The sequence below is a fragment of the Anomaloglossus baeobatrachus genome, chromosome 1 (genome assembly GCF_048569485.1).
Source record: "Anomaloglossus baeobatrachus isolate aAnoBae1 chromosome 1, aAnoBae1.hap1, whole genome shotgun sequence".
Taxonomy (NCBI): domain Eukaryota; kingdom Metazoa; phylum Chordata; class Amphibia; order Anura; family Aromobatidae; genus Anomaloglossus; species Anomaloglossus baeobatrachus.
In genome coordinates, this window is record NC_134353.1 from 209,570,924 (window position 1) to 209,588,544 (window position 17,621).

Below are 17,621 nucleotides of genomic sequence, written 5' to 3' on the forward strand. Positions count from 1 at the left end.
GATCCGATTCTTGTGGGTTGAGTAGAAGTTTTTATTGGTAGCATTTTGTGTCACAAAATTTTTTATAGAAACGTATTGCGTTTTTGCACCGCTATATTCTGAGAGCGAAAGCTTTTTTTAAAATGTTTCCACTGATGGAGCTGTATGGCAGCATGATTTTTGTGGGGTAAGGTGATGGTTACAGCAATACTATTTTTATTTACATTTGTCTTTTTGATCACATTTTATTCCCTTTTTATTTTGGAATGATGATGAAAAAGCATAATTTTTGCCATTTTATTTTTTTTATGTTGTTCACTGTAGGGGTTAAATCGTGTGATAGTTTTATAGATCGTGTAGTTCTGTAAGCGGTGATGCAAAATATGTGTACTTTATATTAGTTTACTTTGGTTTTTACATAAACATTCTATTTTGTTGGTGTAATTTTTTTTATTTTTAATTTTGTGGTTTTGTGTTTGTTTGTTTTTTCAGCTTAGACCCTCTTTGGGACTTTAACTTTTATTTTTCTGATCACTGATCTCTTGCATTGCAATAGACATGTATCAGACCTGTCAGATTACACTAACTGAAGGCCTGTTAGACCCTGACTATGGCTAGGTCTAACGGGCCTCTATACCTGGCACACCAGGAGTTCATTGTTTGACCTCCGGGGGCCATTACAACCATGTGCTTTCTATAATTTTGTTGCGGGAGCTGATGGGGATGAGAGAGAGAGCCTTCTCCATCCCACAAACTTCTAAATGCTGCAATCGCTATCGATAGTGGCATCTAGAGCGTTAATCAACTAGGGGAGGCATGCATGCTGACTCTGGCTGTTACTGCAGAGGCTTGGCTGTCATTTAAGTCAAGTTCCTCTGATGTGATCATGTGCTAAGTGGTGATATTTCAGCACCTCCCGTCAATTACAGAGATTAGAGAGCATGGACCGCTATAATTGGGGACAGATTTCTCAGTTCTGCTGTATTCTTAAATCTAAAAACTCTGATTGTAGCAGAACCGCTGCACCCAGTAAACTAAGTGATACATCGCTGGATTCAGGGTCTCTTTGCCTACCTCATGCTGCTCTCAGATGAGGTAGCAAAATACTGGTGACATATTTTCTTTATTAAAATGTTCCTTAAAAGAAAATGATGAACAAGGGGCACAGGCAGTGAGGTAATAACCCTTTTACATAACTTATGCACCTTACATTGTGTTCTAAAAGATGGGAAAACAGATGGGGTGTATGAGGATGATACTTACAGATACCCAGGGGTGAGACAGGATCTGATCTGCCGTAAACCTGTCTTCTACATTTACTTGCAACATGCAACTGATCAGCTCCTAGGAAGAAAGCATTATTATTAATTTTTTACAATACTGATTATACTGTGTGAAGAGTGCAATGTTTGATTGCCATTGTACGGACACGTATTGAATGATAATGGAATGTATAGATGTCCATGATGATCACTAATTAAGACCTGTTTGTGGAGTTGAGAAGGATGTTTTTGCCCTAATACAGAGCTATTAATGTCTGCCTCATGGGGATTTTGCCGCCTTCTGGATCAACAATTTAGTCATAGGTTAAACTCTATGGACTTATTATATATCTACCTTCAACCCATGAAACTATCAATAAGTAATAATCATTATTACTTTATATGTTATACCATATTATAATGAGCCTATTACAATCTACTAAGCGCTGTCAAGACTTAAAAAGGGGTTATCTAGGATTTTAAAACTGTTAGACACGGGTGGCGAGAGTCTATGATGGCTTATACTAATGACTGGCTATCAACTGAGGATACCATTTACCTAGTGGTTGTGCTAGGGATTGCAGTTTTGTTCTGTTCTATTGACATTACATACTTTTATTCGAGTGGAAAGGTTTAGATTCTTCTTGGACTTGACCTGTGTCTTTTTCAATCTTATCAACTATGAAACTGAGACAATTAAACATTAAAGGAATGGTCTCATAAAAATACAGTGTTTACAGATTCACAGGATAGGTGAAAAATATATGATAACTAGGGGTCAAACTACTTTGGATTCACACCATTCACAAAGCCGCTGTGAGAATCGTTGGTCCTCATGCAGGTCCAGCTCAATTCAGTGACTGTGTAGTTAGGTTTATGCACTATTGCTCCTATAGATCCATAGAAATGGACTGAGTGGTTGCAACGCATGTGCACACCCACTATTCACACAGGGGACTTTGGAACCCCAGTTCTTGTGATTGGTGAGGGTCCCAGTGGAAATACGTATAGTTAGATGATTAATGTTTTTACTTGACAAACCACTGAAGTGTAGAGCTTTCTATGTAATAGCAAATGACAAAAATTGAGATAGAAGTATATAAACCTTTAGTTTACCATTCCCTGGAATCCCTTAGATAATATCTCATTATTACATAATAATGATTCTGCACACTATGGAATCACATGGTGCCCCAATTAAAATGCTCGTTATAAAACTACTGATGACAAACCAGCGGTCTTTTACCATTCCAGTCTCCTTTACGCCCCTCACAAACATTAGACATCCAATCGCTGGAAGCCATGGATGTCACATTACATAAGCAGACAACCATGATATAAGTGACTGAGGCTAGAGACTGGATCTTGCACACACAATATACTGACTTAGAAGAGCATTTTTGTAAAAATCTTTATACAAAATTATTATTCTATCCTGCTTAGATCACCCGCCATATTCACAGTAGCATTTCTTCATCTGAAATACAATATATGAAACTCCAACCTTTGCAGAGTCGGTAATGTTATCCCAGTATGGGGATGGGAATTCCAGCTTTCCAATCAGAATCTGATCAAAAAGATCTTCCTGTAGATTATTCTCACTGCAAAGAAAATAAATGATACATCATTCTGGGGAAAGGTCATGGCATTTCCAACTCTACGCACAGGGCTATTTCCACTAAGTTGTCCTTTAATGTCACTATCACCATTAAATTGAAGATATTAATTCTGTCTATATATCGGGACAGTTCACTGATTCCAAGTAATGCATCTGACTAATCAGCTCTGAAATGTCTCCAAATTGATTCTGCGCTAAGGCATATATGATCAGAAAACATAAGATCACTATAAACACACAATGCTCAGTATAAATAAGTACACCCCCTTTGAAAAGTATGATTTTAATAAATATCTCACTGAATCCAAAAATAATTTTCAAAGTTTTCACAAAACTGAATTTCATAGAACATTTTTTTGAACCCAGTACATGAAAGTAATTTTAATAATTACAAAATCTTCAGTTTCCCTGAAACCACTACATCTAGTATTTTGTATGTCCACCATGAGTATTGAGGACGGCACGAAGTCTTCAAGGCATAGAATGAACAAGTTGGCAACATCAATCTTTTTTCATTTGTCAAGAATGACCTCTTTTAGAGCCTTGATGCTGGATGAAGAGTGATGCCACCTAGAATTTTTGCAAAGCTTTATTGTAACATTTGTGCGATATTTAGAGTTAGGCAGTGAAACAACAATGTGCCTGAAGGATCCAGCAGAAGACTAAAGGCCACGTCTCACTAAGCAATATCGCTAGCAACATCGCTGCTGAGGCACGACTTTTGTGACGCAACAGCGATCTTGCTAGCGATGTTGCTATGTGTGATATCCAGCAACAACCTGGCCCTTGCTGTGAGGTCGCTGGTTGTTGCTGAATGTCCTGGGCCATTTTTTAGTTGTTGCTGTCCCGCTGTGAAGCACAGATCGCTGTGTGTGACAGCGAGAGAGCAACAACTGAATGTGCAGGGAGCAGGGAGCCGGCTTCTGCGGACGCTGGTAACTAAGTTAAATATCGGGTAACCAAGAAGCCCTTTCCTTGGTTACCCAATATTTACCTTCGTTACCAGCGTCTGCCGCTCTCACGCTGTCAGTGCAGGCTCCCTGCACATGTAGCCGGAGTACACATCGTGTAATTAACCCGATGTGTACTCTGGCTAGGAGTGCAGGGAGCCAGCACTAAGCGGTGTGCGCTGGTAACCAAGGTAAATATCGGGTTGGTTACCTGATATTTACCTTAGTTACCAAGCGCAGCATCGCTTCCACGCGTCGCTGGGGGCTGGTCACTGGCTGCTGGTGAGATCTGCCTGTTTGACAGCTCACCAGCAACCCGTGTAGCGACGCTCCAGCGATCCCTGCCAGGTCAGGTTGCTGGTGGCATCGCTTAGTGTGACGGTACCGTAACCCATCACTTACCACTAAAGTCTATAAAATAAGGTACAATTGAATTCTGGATTATACAACTAATGTTTTTCAACTATTGTTGAATGCTTAGATAAGGTCATCAATGTTGCTAGTAATCAGTGATTGGCAAATAGTAACTATTCATGTTTGGATTATTCGTAACTAATCCCAAAGTACTATTCTGGTATTTGTCATGAATAACGAACCTAATGCAAGTCATTTTTCTTGAAGATTTCCCAGAAAAATGCTCGGGTTCCCCATTGACTTGCATCAGGTTTGTTATTCGTAACGAAAACTGGAATAGTAATTTGTTACAAATAATCCAAACACAAATATTTACTATTCGCTCATTACTATGTAATAATGCTTTGACAATACACGGTGTACAGAATTATTAGGCAAGTTGTATTTTGGAGGATTTTTTTTATTATTGATCAACAACTATGTTCTCAATCAACCTAAAAGACTCATAAATAACAAAGCTTAACATTTTTGGAAGTTGGAGTGTTTTTTTTTTTTTAGATTTGGCTATCTTAGGAGAATATCTGTTTTGCAGGTAACTATTACTGTGCAGAATTATTAGGCAACTTAATAAAAACCAAATATATTCCCATCTCACTTGTTTATTTTCACCAGGTAAACCAATATAACTGCACAAAATTTAGAAATAAACATTTCTGACATGCAAAACAAATACCCAACAAATTAGTGACCAATATAGCCACCTTTCTTTATGATGACACTCAACAGGCTACCATCCATAGATTCTGTCAGTTTCTTAAACTGTTTACGATCAACATTGCGTGCAGCAGCCACCACAGCCTCCCGGACACTGTTCCGAGAGGTGTACTGTTTTCCTTCCCTGTAGATCTCACATTTTATGAGGGACCACAGGTTCTCTATGGGGATCAGATCAGGGGAACAAGGGGGCCATGTCATTATTTTTTCATCTTTTAGACCTTTACTGGCCAGCCACTCTGTGGAGTAGTTGGATGCATGTGATGGAGCATTGTCCTGCATGAAAATTATGTTTTTCTTGAACGATACCGACTTCTTCCTGTACCACTGCTTGAAGAAGTTGTCTTCCAGAAACTAGCAGTAGGTCTGGGAGTTGAGCTTCACTCCATCCTCAACCCGAAAAGGTCCCACAAGTTAATCTTTGATGATACCAGCCCATACCAGTACCCCACCTCCGCCTTGCTGGCATCTTAGTCGGAGTGGAGCTCTCTGCCCTTTACTGATCCAGCCTCTGGCCCATCCATCTGGCCCATCAAGAGTCACTCTCATTTCATCAGTCCATAAAACCTTTGAAAAATCAGTCTTACGATACTTCTTGGCCCAGTCTTGATGTTTTATCTTATGTTTCTTGCTCAAAGGTGGTCGTTTTTCAGCCTTCCTTACCTTGGCCATGTCCCTGAGTATGGCACACCTTGTGCTTTTTGATACACCAGTAACGTTGCAGCTCTCAAATATGGCCAAACTGGTGGCAAATGGCATCCTGGCAGCTTCATGCCTGATTTTCCTCAATTCATGGGCAGTGTTTTTGCGCCTTTTTTGCCCAACACGCTTCTTGCGACCCTGTTGGCTATTTGCCATGAAATGCTTGATTGTTTGGTGATCACGCTTCAAAAGTTTGGCAATTTCAGCGACGTCGCTGTGACCAGTGAACCGCCTCCTTTCTAAGGGGGCGGTTCGTTTGGCATCACAGCGACGTCACTAAGCGGGCGCCCAATCGAAGCGGAGGGGCGGAGATGAGTGGGACGAACATCCCGCCCACCTTCTTCTTTCCTCATTGCGGGCGGCCGCAGGTAAGGTGAGGTTCCTCGTTCCTGCGGTGTCACACATAGCGATGTGTGCTGCTGCAGGAACGACGAACAACCTGCCTCCTGCAACGATATTTGGGAATGGAGGAGCATGTCAACGAGCCATGAGCAACGATAAGGTGAGTATTTTTGCTCGTTAGCGGTCGCTCCTACGTTTCACATGCAACGATGTCGCTAACGAGGCCGGATGTGCGTCACGATTCTGTGACCCTAACGACATTGCGTTAGTGATGTCGTTGCGTGTAAAGCGGCCTTTACTTAATTGGTAGTTGTCTCTCAAGCCTATACAGCTTGGAGTAGGACAACATGTATAAAAAGTATCAAAACACTCATTTGCCTAATAATTCTGCACGCAGTGTAGTACAGCAAATAAAAATATTTTTCAGTGTATGCATTTTATAAACATTTCTGTGAAAAGGTAGTATCTCGATATACAATGTGTAAAAGCATTGCTAATTCAATCATAACACTGTATTATCACAGAGAAAAAAAAATGTTACCTTCTGAAAGGTGGGAAACCACAGAGTAAGATGTATGTGATCACACCAGCTGCCCAGATATCAACTTTTAAACCGTACCTAATGGAAAAAGATAAAATAAAGACCCTTACAAAATTATTTAAGCAGCTATCACCATGAGAATAATAGATGTACTGTGGATCAAATACACTTGGGTCCTTGATTACATCTTTACTATTTTAGTCCCTTTTATACATTGTTGTGGCTGAATCTAGGCACCTTATATGTTGGGAGCAATAAGTAAACATAGGGCCAAAGACTACCATGACCACCTTGAGGAGCAAATCAGTTCAGAACATCATTTGGTTCAAGCTTAATGAATGTTTATTTTCATAAATTCCTCGGTCTACGAAGGATCTTTAGATACTCTTCCATTCTCACAACAATTTTATGCCAACTCTAAATGGAACAGGTCCCCTAGGATAGCAGCTGTTATGTCAGCCACCCTGGTAATTAAACCCATGCAGGAGAGGACATACCATAGGTGCAACCTGTGCAGCCGCACAAAAGGGCTACCATAAAGGTCCATATTCTGTTCTTACACATTCACCCTCTTTTGTATCCACCACTGTACTCAGAGTTGCTAAACTTCCAGAAATTTCAGGATAGTCCATAAAAACAAGGCGCTTTTTTGCCTTGTCCGTAAATTTTTTTTATGGTGTTGGTGAAAAAAAATACAGCTTTTGACTGTTATACTTTTATAGTATACAGCTGGTGTTTTCATATCAGAATTATAGGCTGCAGACTTGGATCACTTATAATCACAATAATTTATTATGATTTTCCAATGTGTCCATAAAATGTATTGTATGTCTCTGATTTTTTGATAAGCCGTCCAGGAAAAATATAAAGTTATGTTGTCAACCCTGATGTACCTATGGTGTAGTGAGAATCTCACATCCACACATTTTATCCAGACAGCATGCAGTCACCCTAGTAAAATACTCTTTGAATTATGTAATAGATATGTGACTCATTACTAAACGTACCCATTTTCTGCAATTATTTCTGGGGCAACATAAGTTGGGGTACCGCAGACAGTGTAGAGCGGCCCATCTACTATTGTGGCCAATCCAAAGTCGCCAAGCTTTAAAGATTTTGTTTTATCAGGATATTCACAGACCTTAACAAAAAAAAAGAATATATTAATAAAAAAAGAAATACAATAATTAGTGCAATCTCTGTTTGATGTAGGTCTTATTTATATGATCACATAAAATGCTTTAAAAGTTTCCATTGTTATTTGACTCATATAAGAGACAACAAATTACTGAACCTGAGACACTGCACATAGTTAGGCTTCATTACTACGGATGATCGAATACCTCAAATATTCGGCTACGCCCATATTCAACGAATAGGTCGCCGCTATTCGACTATTTGCAAATATTCGATGCGCAATGTAAGTCTATGAGAAACCCGAATAGCAACTATTTGGGCTTCCCATAGACTTACATTGCGCATCGAATATTCGCATAGCGGCGACCTATTCGTCGAATATTGCCGAATATTTGTGATATTCGATCATCCCTATTCATTACAAATGCCATAATATGGCTCAGTAACTGTATGATACATAAAGTGCCAATAGAACTGGATCCCATCAGGTCAAATGTTTCCCTCAAAAAATCCTTGGTGGATCTAGAATACAGCTGTCTGAATGGAGCAGTAGACTTGAGACTCCACTTTTGATTGGTAGATTGTCATAGCTTGTTGTACCATTTGTGTTTTTTTTTGTTTTTTCTTAATGTTGGTAAATGAGGGTGAATAAAATTTTTCCATACAATCATTTATTTCATTTTTTTTAAATTTTCTTTTTACTGTATTTTGTAGTCCCGATAGGGAACTTAAATTGCGATTGTCTGATCACATATATTGTACACTGCAATACCACACTACTATGTTTTTATATATGTCTTTCCACACGGTATTTTTGCACTTTATTAGACAAAATATTTCTATTTGAAGAATATGTTTGTGGAGTGTTTAAATTTATTTGAGATTTTAGAAAGTTAGAACACTGACACGCCAAATTGAATTTGTGCTGGTTGCTGACGTATTTTAATGAACACAGTCAACATCTTCCAGAAAAGATGTTAACAACATCTGAACTAACAGAAGAGGAGATGGAGTGGAGGGTCACAGAAAATCTGGGCCCAGCATATACCTCTAGACAACACCAAGGACAAAGAATGGTGATAGGTAGTGACTCAGGAACAACTATAAGCCTATATAAAGAGTGAGTCAAAAATCCACCAAAGTTGAATGCAAAGTATAATTTATTAGACACATATTATATTATACAACAACAAATGGGTACTCAGAGAGAAATCCAAGATAAAAGGGAACACCATAAAAACAGGACACACATATATCGATAGGGTGGGTATAAAGTGCACATGCAAATAGCAGCAACAAAGTATAGCAGCAGGATATAATTAATACTATAATAAGGGCATTACCAACCCACCGCTGAAAGTAAAGTGCACAGGAGAGGTAGAAATCAGCCAAAGAGCAAAAAAGTGCATCATATGGCTGGAAGCTTACCCATAGTTCCCTATGTGTCCTGCAATATAAGTCCCTCCAAGACCCCAGTCTTACACATTTATTTTGACAGTAAGAGGTCTTATATTGGTCTTTGCATGTTTAACATAAACAATGTAACAGTTAATTAGCTTATACATGGATTAGAAGGTCCTCCTAAGTAGACTACTTCAGGAGATCAATGCTGTATAATTGAAATGATGCTTAGAAAATCCCTCCCATATACTCTAAAATGCCAATCACAGAGTATAAACCCAGGCTTGGTCTCTATAAATAATCCATTTAGGATTTATCTATAAAATGGTATTAGTTCCCATTAATGCCAGTTATCTTCTTATAGACTGTCCCTTCAGTTTAGTACTTAATACAACCCGTGCTTATTAAAGAAACATGTTTCAATCACATCACGCTATGTCTAGAAAAACATTAATCAGAGGTCATGATAAAATATGAAAACCCTTGTACAACTCTGTAAAAATAACATTGTCAAGAATAAGCAAGTGATTATTTGCTTAAAAGGCAATCTGTTCACACTGCCCAATACAGCGGGACACAGATCGGCAGTCAGGCCTGGAGAACAGCAGGACCTCGATAAATCAAATGATTTTGTGTTTTGCAGAAAAGCCACATACTGCAATAATAACCCCACGTCTGCGTCAAGTGCTTATATATTCATATAGTGTCTGCTGCAGCTGGTAATATAAAGGGCTCACATATTAACCTTCACGAGAAATGGCAGCAGTAACAACGCTCAGCTCTATTAGAGATGAGAGATTCAACCACAACACATGAATTTATTAAGACTGTGAGAGGTTAGTAATAGGTACAATGAATTCAGGGCTTGTGTGGGGATTTTGTAGGACTAATATGATGGAACACAATTCCAAACCTAATGCGGGCGTCACATGAGACGAGCTATCGCGCGATGCATCGTCGGGGGTCACGGTTTTCGTGACGCACATCCGGCATCATTTGCGACGTCGTTTCGTGTGACACCTCCGAGCGACGCAGAATCGCTTACAAATCGTAAGTCGTGTACTTGTCGCTTATTTTTAAAAAATTGTTTATTTTTAATGGTGCCGGTTGTTCATCGTATCTGGGGCACCACACATCGCTCCACGTGACACCCCGGGAACGATGAACACAGCTTACCTGCGTCCCGCGGCTCTCGCCGACAATGCGGAAGGAAGGAGGTGGGCAGGGTGTTTACGTCCCGCTCATCTCCGCTTCTATTGGCCGGCCGCTGTGTGACGTCGCTGTGACGCCGAATGTCCTTCCCCCTTTCATTAAGTGGATGTTCACCGCCCACAGCGAGGTCGCTCAGCAGGTAAGTGCATGTGACAGGGGTTTAACAACTTTGTGCGCCACGGGCAACTAATTGCCTGTGACGCACAAACTACGGGGGCGGGTACGATCGCTCATACGATCGCACGATAGATCGTACCGTGTGACGCCCGCATAACAGTGAAACAATGACATATTTTTTTAATTTGTCACCAATTGCACTAAAATTCTGAAAAATCGGCATCTCCAAGATCCTATCTCACTATGTAGTAGGTGTAATAATAATATTAGCAAATACCTCCAATTAAAAAAAAGTAGTATATTCTCCTGATTAGCTATGTCCCTTACCTCATGTGCAGCCTAGGTATCCATGGTTACAACCACTTAACCAAGGATACCTAAGCTGCAATGCCCTGCACATGAGGTAAGTGACACAGCTAATCTTGAGAACTATACTACATTTCTAATTGGAGGTATTTGGTAATATTATAATTACACCAGCTTTATATTGGGATAGGAGATTGGAGCTGCAATTAGAACAGCAAAGGAAATAATACACATACTGTAGGCTCTTGCTAACATCAGCTCACAGCTGTCATACATGGATGCCAGTTTATAATGAATTGTTTAGTTACGCCTCTTTCATGTATTTATTTTCTAATGTGAAGTATAAATCCTATTACAAGTTTAAACGTGCAATCTTTCAGCCCATGACTTAAAATGATTATTCCCATCTGACAAGCTCTTTACTGGCATTTTCCTGCAGGGCGACGGCTCTGTAATGGCAGAACACTCCCATGCATATAAACTCCTCAACATTAAACATTGCAACTCCAAAAAGGAAGTCATGGAATTCTGGAAATTACAGGGTGGATAAACATGTTAATAATATGCAAATAATGAAAATTTTAAAACTAAATTTTCAAAAATATCTTGATTTATTTAATAATGAGTATAAACACCACATGCAGAAATACACACACTTAAAGCCAGGGCTGTTACCAATGAGGTTATTAATGATTGAGGAATGTTTTACCTCACTGAATGCACTTCAGCAAATCATCCAAGATCCGCTGCTGGCAGCTCCCTTTGCAATTGCAGGCCATGGTAGGACGTTTAGGTCAAGAAAGCTGTTCACAGTAGAATGAGAAACATGTGCCGTGGCATTGTTGTATTGAAAAACAGCTGCTGGAACACTTTGGATAAATGGCAAAACCACTGGTTACACGAACAAATCAATGTAACGCCGTCCTGTTATTGTACCTAGAATGAAGACTAGAGGGGTCTGGCTACCATACATTATGCCACCACACAACATAATCCCAGACGTGTGACCACCCTACAACATAATCCCATATGTATGAACACCCCACAACATAATCCCAGATGTGTGACCACCCCACAACATAATCCCAGATGTATGACCAGTGTGATGTTTCCTTGTAAAGTCCTCTTCATGGCATTGCCTACATGGTTTCCTGATGGACAGCAAAGATTGGAATGGAGGTCTATCTTTTTCAGTGATGAGACCAGCTTTTGTCTTGAATACAATGATAGCCAGAGATTTGTGTGGAGACCAAGTGGGCAATGCCATGAAGATGCCTTTAGATTGAATGTTCCACTGGTCCTACTCTAGGGATTAAGGTGTTAAATGCTCATGCTTCTCTGGCCAGCTTGTGTAACCTAAATTTAGTATCATGGCCTGCAGCATTTCTGGCAATTGGAAAGGGAGCTGGCTTCAGCAGATTTTGATGATTTGCATTTCCATTATCATTCAGTGTGGCAAAAGTCAAAAGGCAATGTTCAAGGTCAGACAACAAGGATCAGAATAGTAGAACAATAGGAGCTAGATATACACACCACCAAGCAAAGGTATAGGTGGTGTCACACACAGCGACGGCGACAACGATGTCGCTGCTACGTCACCATTTTCTGTGACGTGGTAGCGAAGTTCCCGTCGCTGTCGCTGTGTGTGACATCCAGCAACGAGCTGGCCCCTGCTGTGAGGTCGCCGCTCGTTGCTGAATGTCCTGCTTTTTTGCTCATCGCTCTCCCACTGTGAAGCACACATCGCTGTGTGTGACAGCGAGAGAGCGACGAACTGAAGCGAGCAGGGAGCAGGAGCTGGCGTCTGGCAGCCTGCGGTAAGCTGTAACCAAGGTAAACATCGGGTAACCAAGAAGCCCTTTCCTTGGTTACCCGATATTTACATTAGTTACTAGCACCGCCGCTCTCACGCTGCCAGTGCTGCCGGCTCCCTGCTCCCTGCACTCCTAGCCAGAGTACACATCGGGTTAATTACCCGATGTGTACTCCAGCTACGTGAGCAGGGAGCCGGCACTGGCAGCGTGAGAGCACACCGCTTGCTCCCTGCACACGTAGCCGGAGCTGGAGTACACGTTGGGTAATTAACTCGATGTGTACGCTGGCTAGGAGAGCAGGGAGCCAGCGCTAAGCGTGTGCGCTGGTAACCAAGGTAAATATCGGGTAATGGTTACCTGATATTTACCTTAGTTACCAAGTGGAGCATGGCTTCCACAGCGACGCGTGTCATTATGATCACTGCTGCGTCTGCTGTGTTTGACAGCTAAGCAGCAATCATAACAGCGACTTACTAGGTCGCTGTTGCGTCACAGAAAATGGTGACATAACAGCGACGTTGTTGTCGCTGTCGCTATGTGTGAACCCAGCTTATGACTGGAAATAGTCTGACCATTGTCAGCCAGCTAAATAGCTAGGCAATTATTCTGATTGTGTGACACCCAGAGGAAACTCATCAGACCTGGCCAGATTGGGCAGCTGGGCTGTCACTTACAATACTGACAACCCAGAATATCCCAGCCTCTGATTGGGTGGTTGAACTGTCACTAACAATACTGACTGCCCAGCACACCTCTGATTCAATAGGACAGCTGAGCTGTGTTCCTAGGACACCGTGAATGGTGAAATTGTGACAGCATCTAAGTGCATGTATTCCTATACGTGGAACTAATACACGTTAGAGAATTAATTGATATGTTTTGAAAATGTTGTTTCTATTTTTTCATCGTTTGTTGCATTTCATTAACATGTCTATCCATTCTGTGAATTTCATAATTCCACGACTTTTCTTTCTTGGTGTTGCAATTTCAATGGTGAGGAGTCTATGTAGGACCTTGCTGGAATTCCTTGCATAGCCAATGGCCAGGAGCATAGCTGAACCAATTTGAGGATTGGTTGGACCCCACTGATCATAATGCGATGGCCTATGCTGGCAATGTGCCATTGAATTGTAAGATGGGAGTAACCCTTTATTATTAATGCATTTTGTTAGGATATTTAAGAGTAACCTCTGGGGTATTCACTGATCTGCAGAGCAAAAACACTGAACCTTCACATTTATATTTCAATGCCAGGTCCAGATGTGTGTTCTAATTTTTTTTTTTTTTACCTTTAAAGAAACATATTCCAAATTCTAATGTTTGCAAGATTATTTCAATGTTTAGGACATCTCCATTCAAACTATTCAACATATGGGTGCTGCAAATATTAGTGCCAGATTATGAGTTTGGATGTCTTATGCTCTTCCATGCAAAAAAAAAAATGATTCAAGTACCGGATGAAGTGCTTTCATTTTTAGCTTACCAGTAGGTTTTCAGGTTTGATGTCTCTATGAACTATATGAAGGCTGTGTAGATACTTCATAGCACTAGCAAGATTGTATATCATTGCACTGGCGTCTCGTTCTGTATACTTTGTTGAAGAGGTGATTGCGTCAAATAGATCTCCACCCTAGTCATATAGAAAATGGGATTGTAAAACATAAATATAATAATATTTCAAAATAGATATTCTTAAAAACAAAAGTGATGTCAGAGGTTGTAATTGGTGAAGGTTTGGGTGCTGAGAACCTCACCAGTCACTAGAGACAAAGTATACAATAAATTTGCTAAGCGGTATATACTACCTCAGATCAAAAATGTGTTTAAAAGATTAATGGTACATTCTATACTGGACTGCATAAATGAATGATAAACTGCTCGAAACCTTGGTGAACTTATTACATGTCAGGGGAAGTAAAAAAAAAAATAAAGGATCCATGAAAAGGACAATAATGGATCTGTCATATTCAAACCAGAAGCCATTAAGACAGCCAAACGATGGTAGTTGAAATTGCTTTAAGGCCCCTTTCCAGAAGGTGATAAAAAAATGAACAAGCATGAATAAGGCAGCTTGTTCCAGATCATTGGCCCTATAAACATCATACAAATCTGCAAACAAATGAGCAAAATGCTAGTTTAGTGACTGATTGGATGGTTCACGCGGGCCCTTACATCAAAGCCGGGGGCATCATCTACCCTTGTAAACAGAGGAAGTGATGCTAATAATAACCTGTTATATTGTTAAATCACTATGGGCAGAAAACTGACGAGGTAAATGCATCTTTACTCTTTCCAAAATGTGTGTTACATTGGTCCAACAAACACAAAAATCTATACATTGATTTTTTTCTGTGGTGTTCTTTGAAGGACCAGGTGGTCCATGGCACCTACAATCATATTTCATTTATAATTTTTATCAAATGTTAGAGGGTTACATTAACAGTACTATTATGGGTATTGTATATAGACATCAATACTTCATCTCATCCTACAGTAAAGGAGCGTTAAAACTGGTCATTGGCGGCTGTTAAATGACTGCTGATCAGCTACATACAAGCCAATCGGTGGCCATTTAACAGCCTGTTTAGACAGGCCGACCCCATTTCCATGTGTACAGAACGATTGTTATACTCAGGACGAAATGCTGCCAAGAATAATAATTTTTAAGCAAGCTTCAAAATTATTTCACCTAAAGAACTAGTATTTTCCTTGATCATTGGGTGATTGGCAGCATTTTCAGTCAGGCCAAAAATAGTGAAACAAGCCTTCCTAGGAACACTGAATCCTGATTATTGGTCATAGTAAATGCACTTTAAAGGGAACCTGTCAGGTGCAATATTCACCCACAACCACAAGCAGTCCTGGGTGCATATTAGTACTCCCTGCCTAATTGTCCCAGTATCTAGTAACATATATAAAGGAATCTTTAGAAACAGTATTTCTAAAGATTCTTTATAATATGCTAATTAGGCCAGGAACTAGTCACAAGGGCATTATATCCCCAACTAGTCCACCCTCTTAGCATGTTAGTACACCCACAGGGGCGTGCTAACATGCTATTTAATGCAGCATCACCGGCGGTGACGTGCCTACCTGTGTTCGCTGTGACCAATGATATGAATGCCGGGCACTTTTGGTCATGCGCTGTAGACCTCTATGAAGCCGGGATGCATACATCTGGCTTTATATTGCGCATGACCGGAAGTGACTGCCATTCAGATCAGCGGTCACACCGGACACAGGTACGCGCGTCACCGCCGGTGATGCTGCATTGAATAGCATGTTAGCACGATCCTGTGGGTGTACTAACATACTAAGAGGGTGGACTCGTTGGGGGATATAATGCCATTGTGACTAGTCCCTGCACTCATTACCATATTATAAACAATCTTTAGAAATACTTTTTCTAAAGATCTCTTTATCTATTCTAGAGTATACAGGGACAGTTAGGCAGGGATTAGCAATATGCACCCAGAACCGCTTGTGGTCCTGGGTGCATATTGCAGCTGACCAGTTCCCTTTAAAAAGGTTGTTCAATGAAAAGAGATTGTTCATTAATAGGACACCCACGGATCAGCAGAATGGGGAATTTTTATCTTGACAGGGAACTATATGCTCGTTATAAAATGGAACAACAGGTTGAACGCCCGACCATTGCTCCCTTCTTTAAAAACCTGAGTGCTGCTCTTGGGAGCCCCATATGGAATAATTGGAGCGGCAGGTCGGGCATGAATACTGCAGGCATAATGAACCACCACCAGTCAACAAGTTATCACCTATCCTGTGGATAAATGTAAAAATGTCACCAGACAACCCTCTTAAGGTACCGTCACACATAGCGAGATCACTAGCGAGATCGCTGCTGATGCACGGTTTCTGTGACGCAGTAGCGATCCCGTTAGCGCTCTTGTTATGTGTGACACCTACCAGCGATCAGGCCCCTGCTGTGAGATCTCTAGTCGTTGCAGAATGGTCCAGTTCATTTTCTTCAAAGGCGATGTCCTGCTGGGCAGGACACATCGCTGTGTTTGACGCTGTGTGACAGGGTCACAGTGACTGCTGAGATCGTTATACAGGTCGCAACTGCGACCTGTATTGTTCTGCATCGTTGGTAAGATCTGACTGTGTGACATCTCACCTGCGACCTCCCAGCGACTTACCTGCGATCCCTATCGGGTAGCATCGTTTTCGGGATCGCTGGTAAGTCGTTGTGTGTGACTGGGCCTTAAGACTGGAAAGACAGTGTATTTCCCTTTTAAGCACCCACATAAAGATAACAAAAGAAATTTATTTGCACATTGCTTGACCTTGTGATCCTGCAGTTTTAATAACTTCTAGCTTTGGGCTTTCTTAAGCAATTACTAGATCTACTATATGATCCTACTTACAATCATGTAATCTTACTAAAGCCACTGTAGAATACCCACTTATGATTAATTAAATTGGAATAATCCTCTTACCTTAACTAATTCCATCACCAGATACAGTTCTGTTGTCGTGTCCATCTCTTCTATCAGCATGATAATATTGGGGTGTTTAACCTGGCGGAGTATTGACACCTCATTCTCAATCAGATGCTCCTGTAAAGTGAGACATCTTAAATTAAAGAGTAGTTCATTCTAGTAAAATGTTGACCAATGCTTACATTAATATGCATGTTCATCAGGCATTGGCATCAATGCCATTTAAAACCAGTCATTTTTCAATATTCATGGCCTATCAAAAACTGGGAATATTAGAGAAAACTTTCTAGATTATTTACTAAAATGTGATTTACGAAACTTGTGGACTCATTTGATATATCAATGTGCCTGTCTATAAATAGTTAATTGAAAAGTAATGTACTACTGGCTATAGAAACAGGTCATAAAATGCACCAGTGGGATGGAAATCTATGCAGAAAGTACGGAACCTATAACATACATGTAATTTTCTGTTAAAAAAAGACAAATTAGTTTTTTAAAAAAATCTGATTTCCTACAACATCTGAAAAACAACTTGACAAAAACCCAAGGGGATTGTGTACTCTTAAACCACATCTTGACAAAGTACAGAAAACTAGGTGTAGATGTAAAATTTGGTATTTTGGGTTCAATCCAGCATGAAAAAAAA

General features: G+C 40.4%; 1 protein-coding gene across 4 annotated transcripts in view; it reads right to left on the bottom strand.

Annotated features, from left to right (window-relative positions):
- The window catches only part of DCLK2 (doublecortin like kinase 2), a 185,837-nt gene that overhangs the window by 33,465 nt on the left and 134,751 nt on the right, over window positions 1-17,621 (bottom strand). For all 4 annotated transcript variants that reach the window (XR_012754158.1, XM_075347971.1, XM_075347964.1 and 1 more), the window contains 6 exons: window positions 16,970-17,089; window positions 13,993-14,139; window positions 7,530-7,663; window positions 6,523-6,600; window positions 2,746-2,842; window positions 1,243-1,323 (listed from right to left, as the gene is read on the bottom strand). Coding sequence is in view for 3 of the 4 variants with exons in the window: in XM_075347971.1 (XP_075204086.1) it covers window positions 1,243-1,323; window positions 2,746-2,842; window positions 6,523-6,600; window positions 7,530-7,663; window positions 13,993-14,139; window positions 16,970-17,089 (657 nt within the window). In the remaining variant the exon portion in view is untranslated. The remainder of the gene's footprint in view (window positions 1-1,242; window positions 1,324-2,745; window positions 2,843-6,522; window positions 6,601-7,529; window positions 7,664-13,992; window positions 14,140-16,969; window positions 17,090-17,621) is intronic.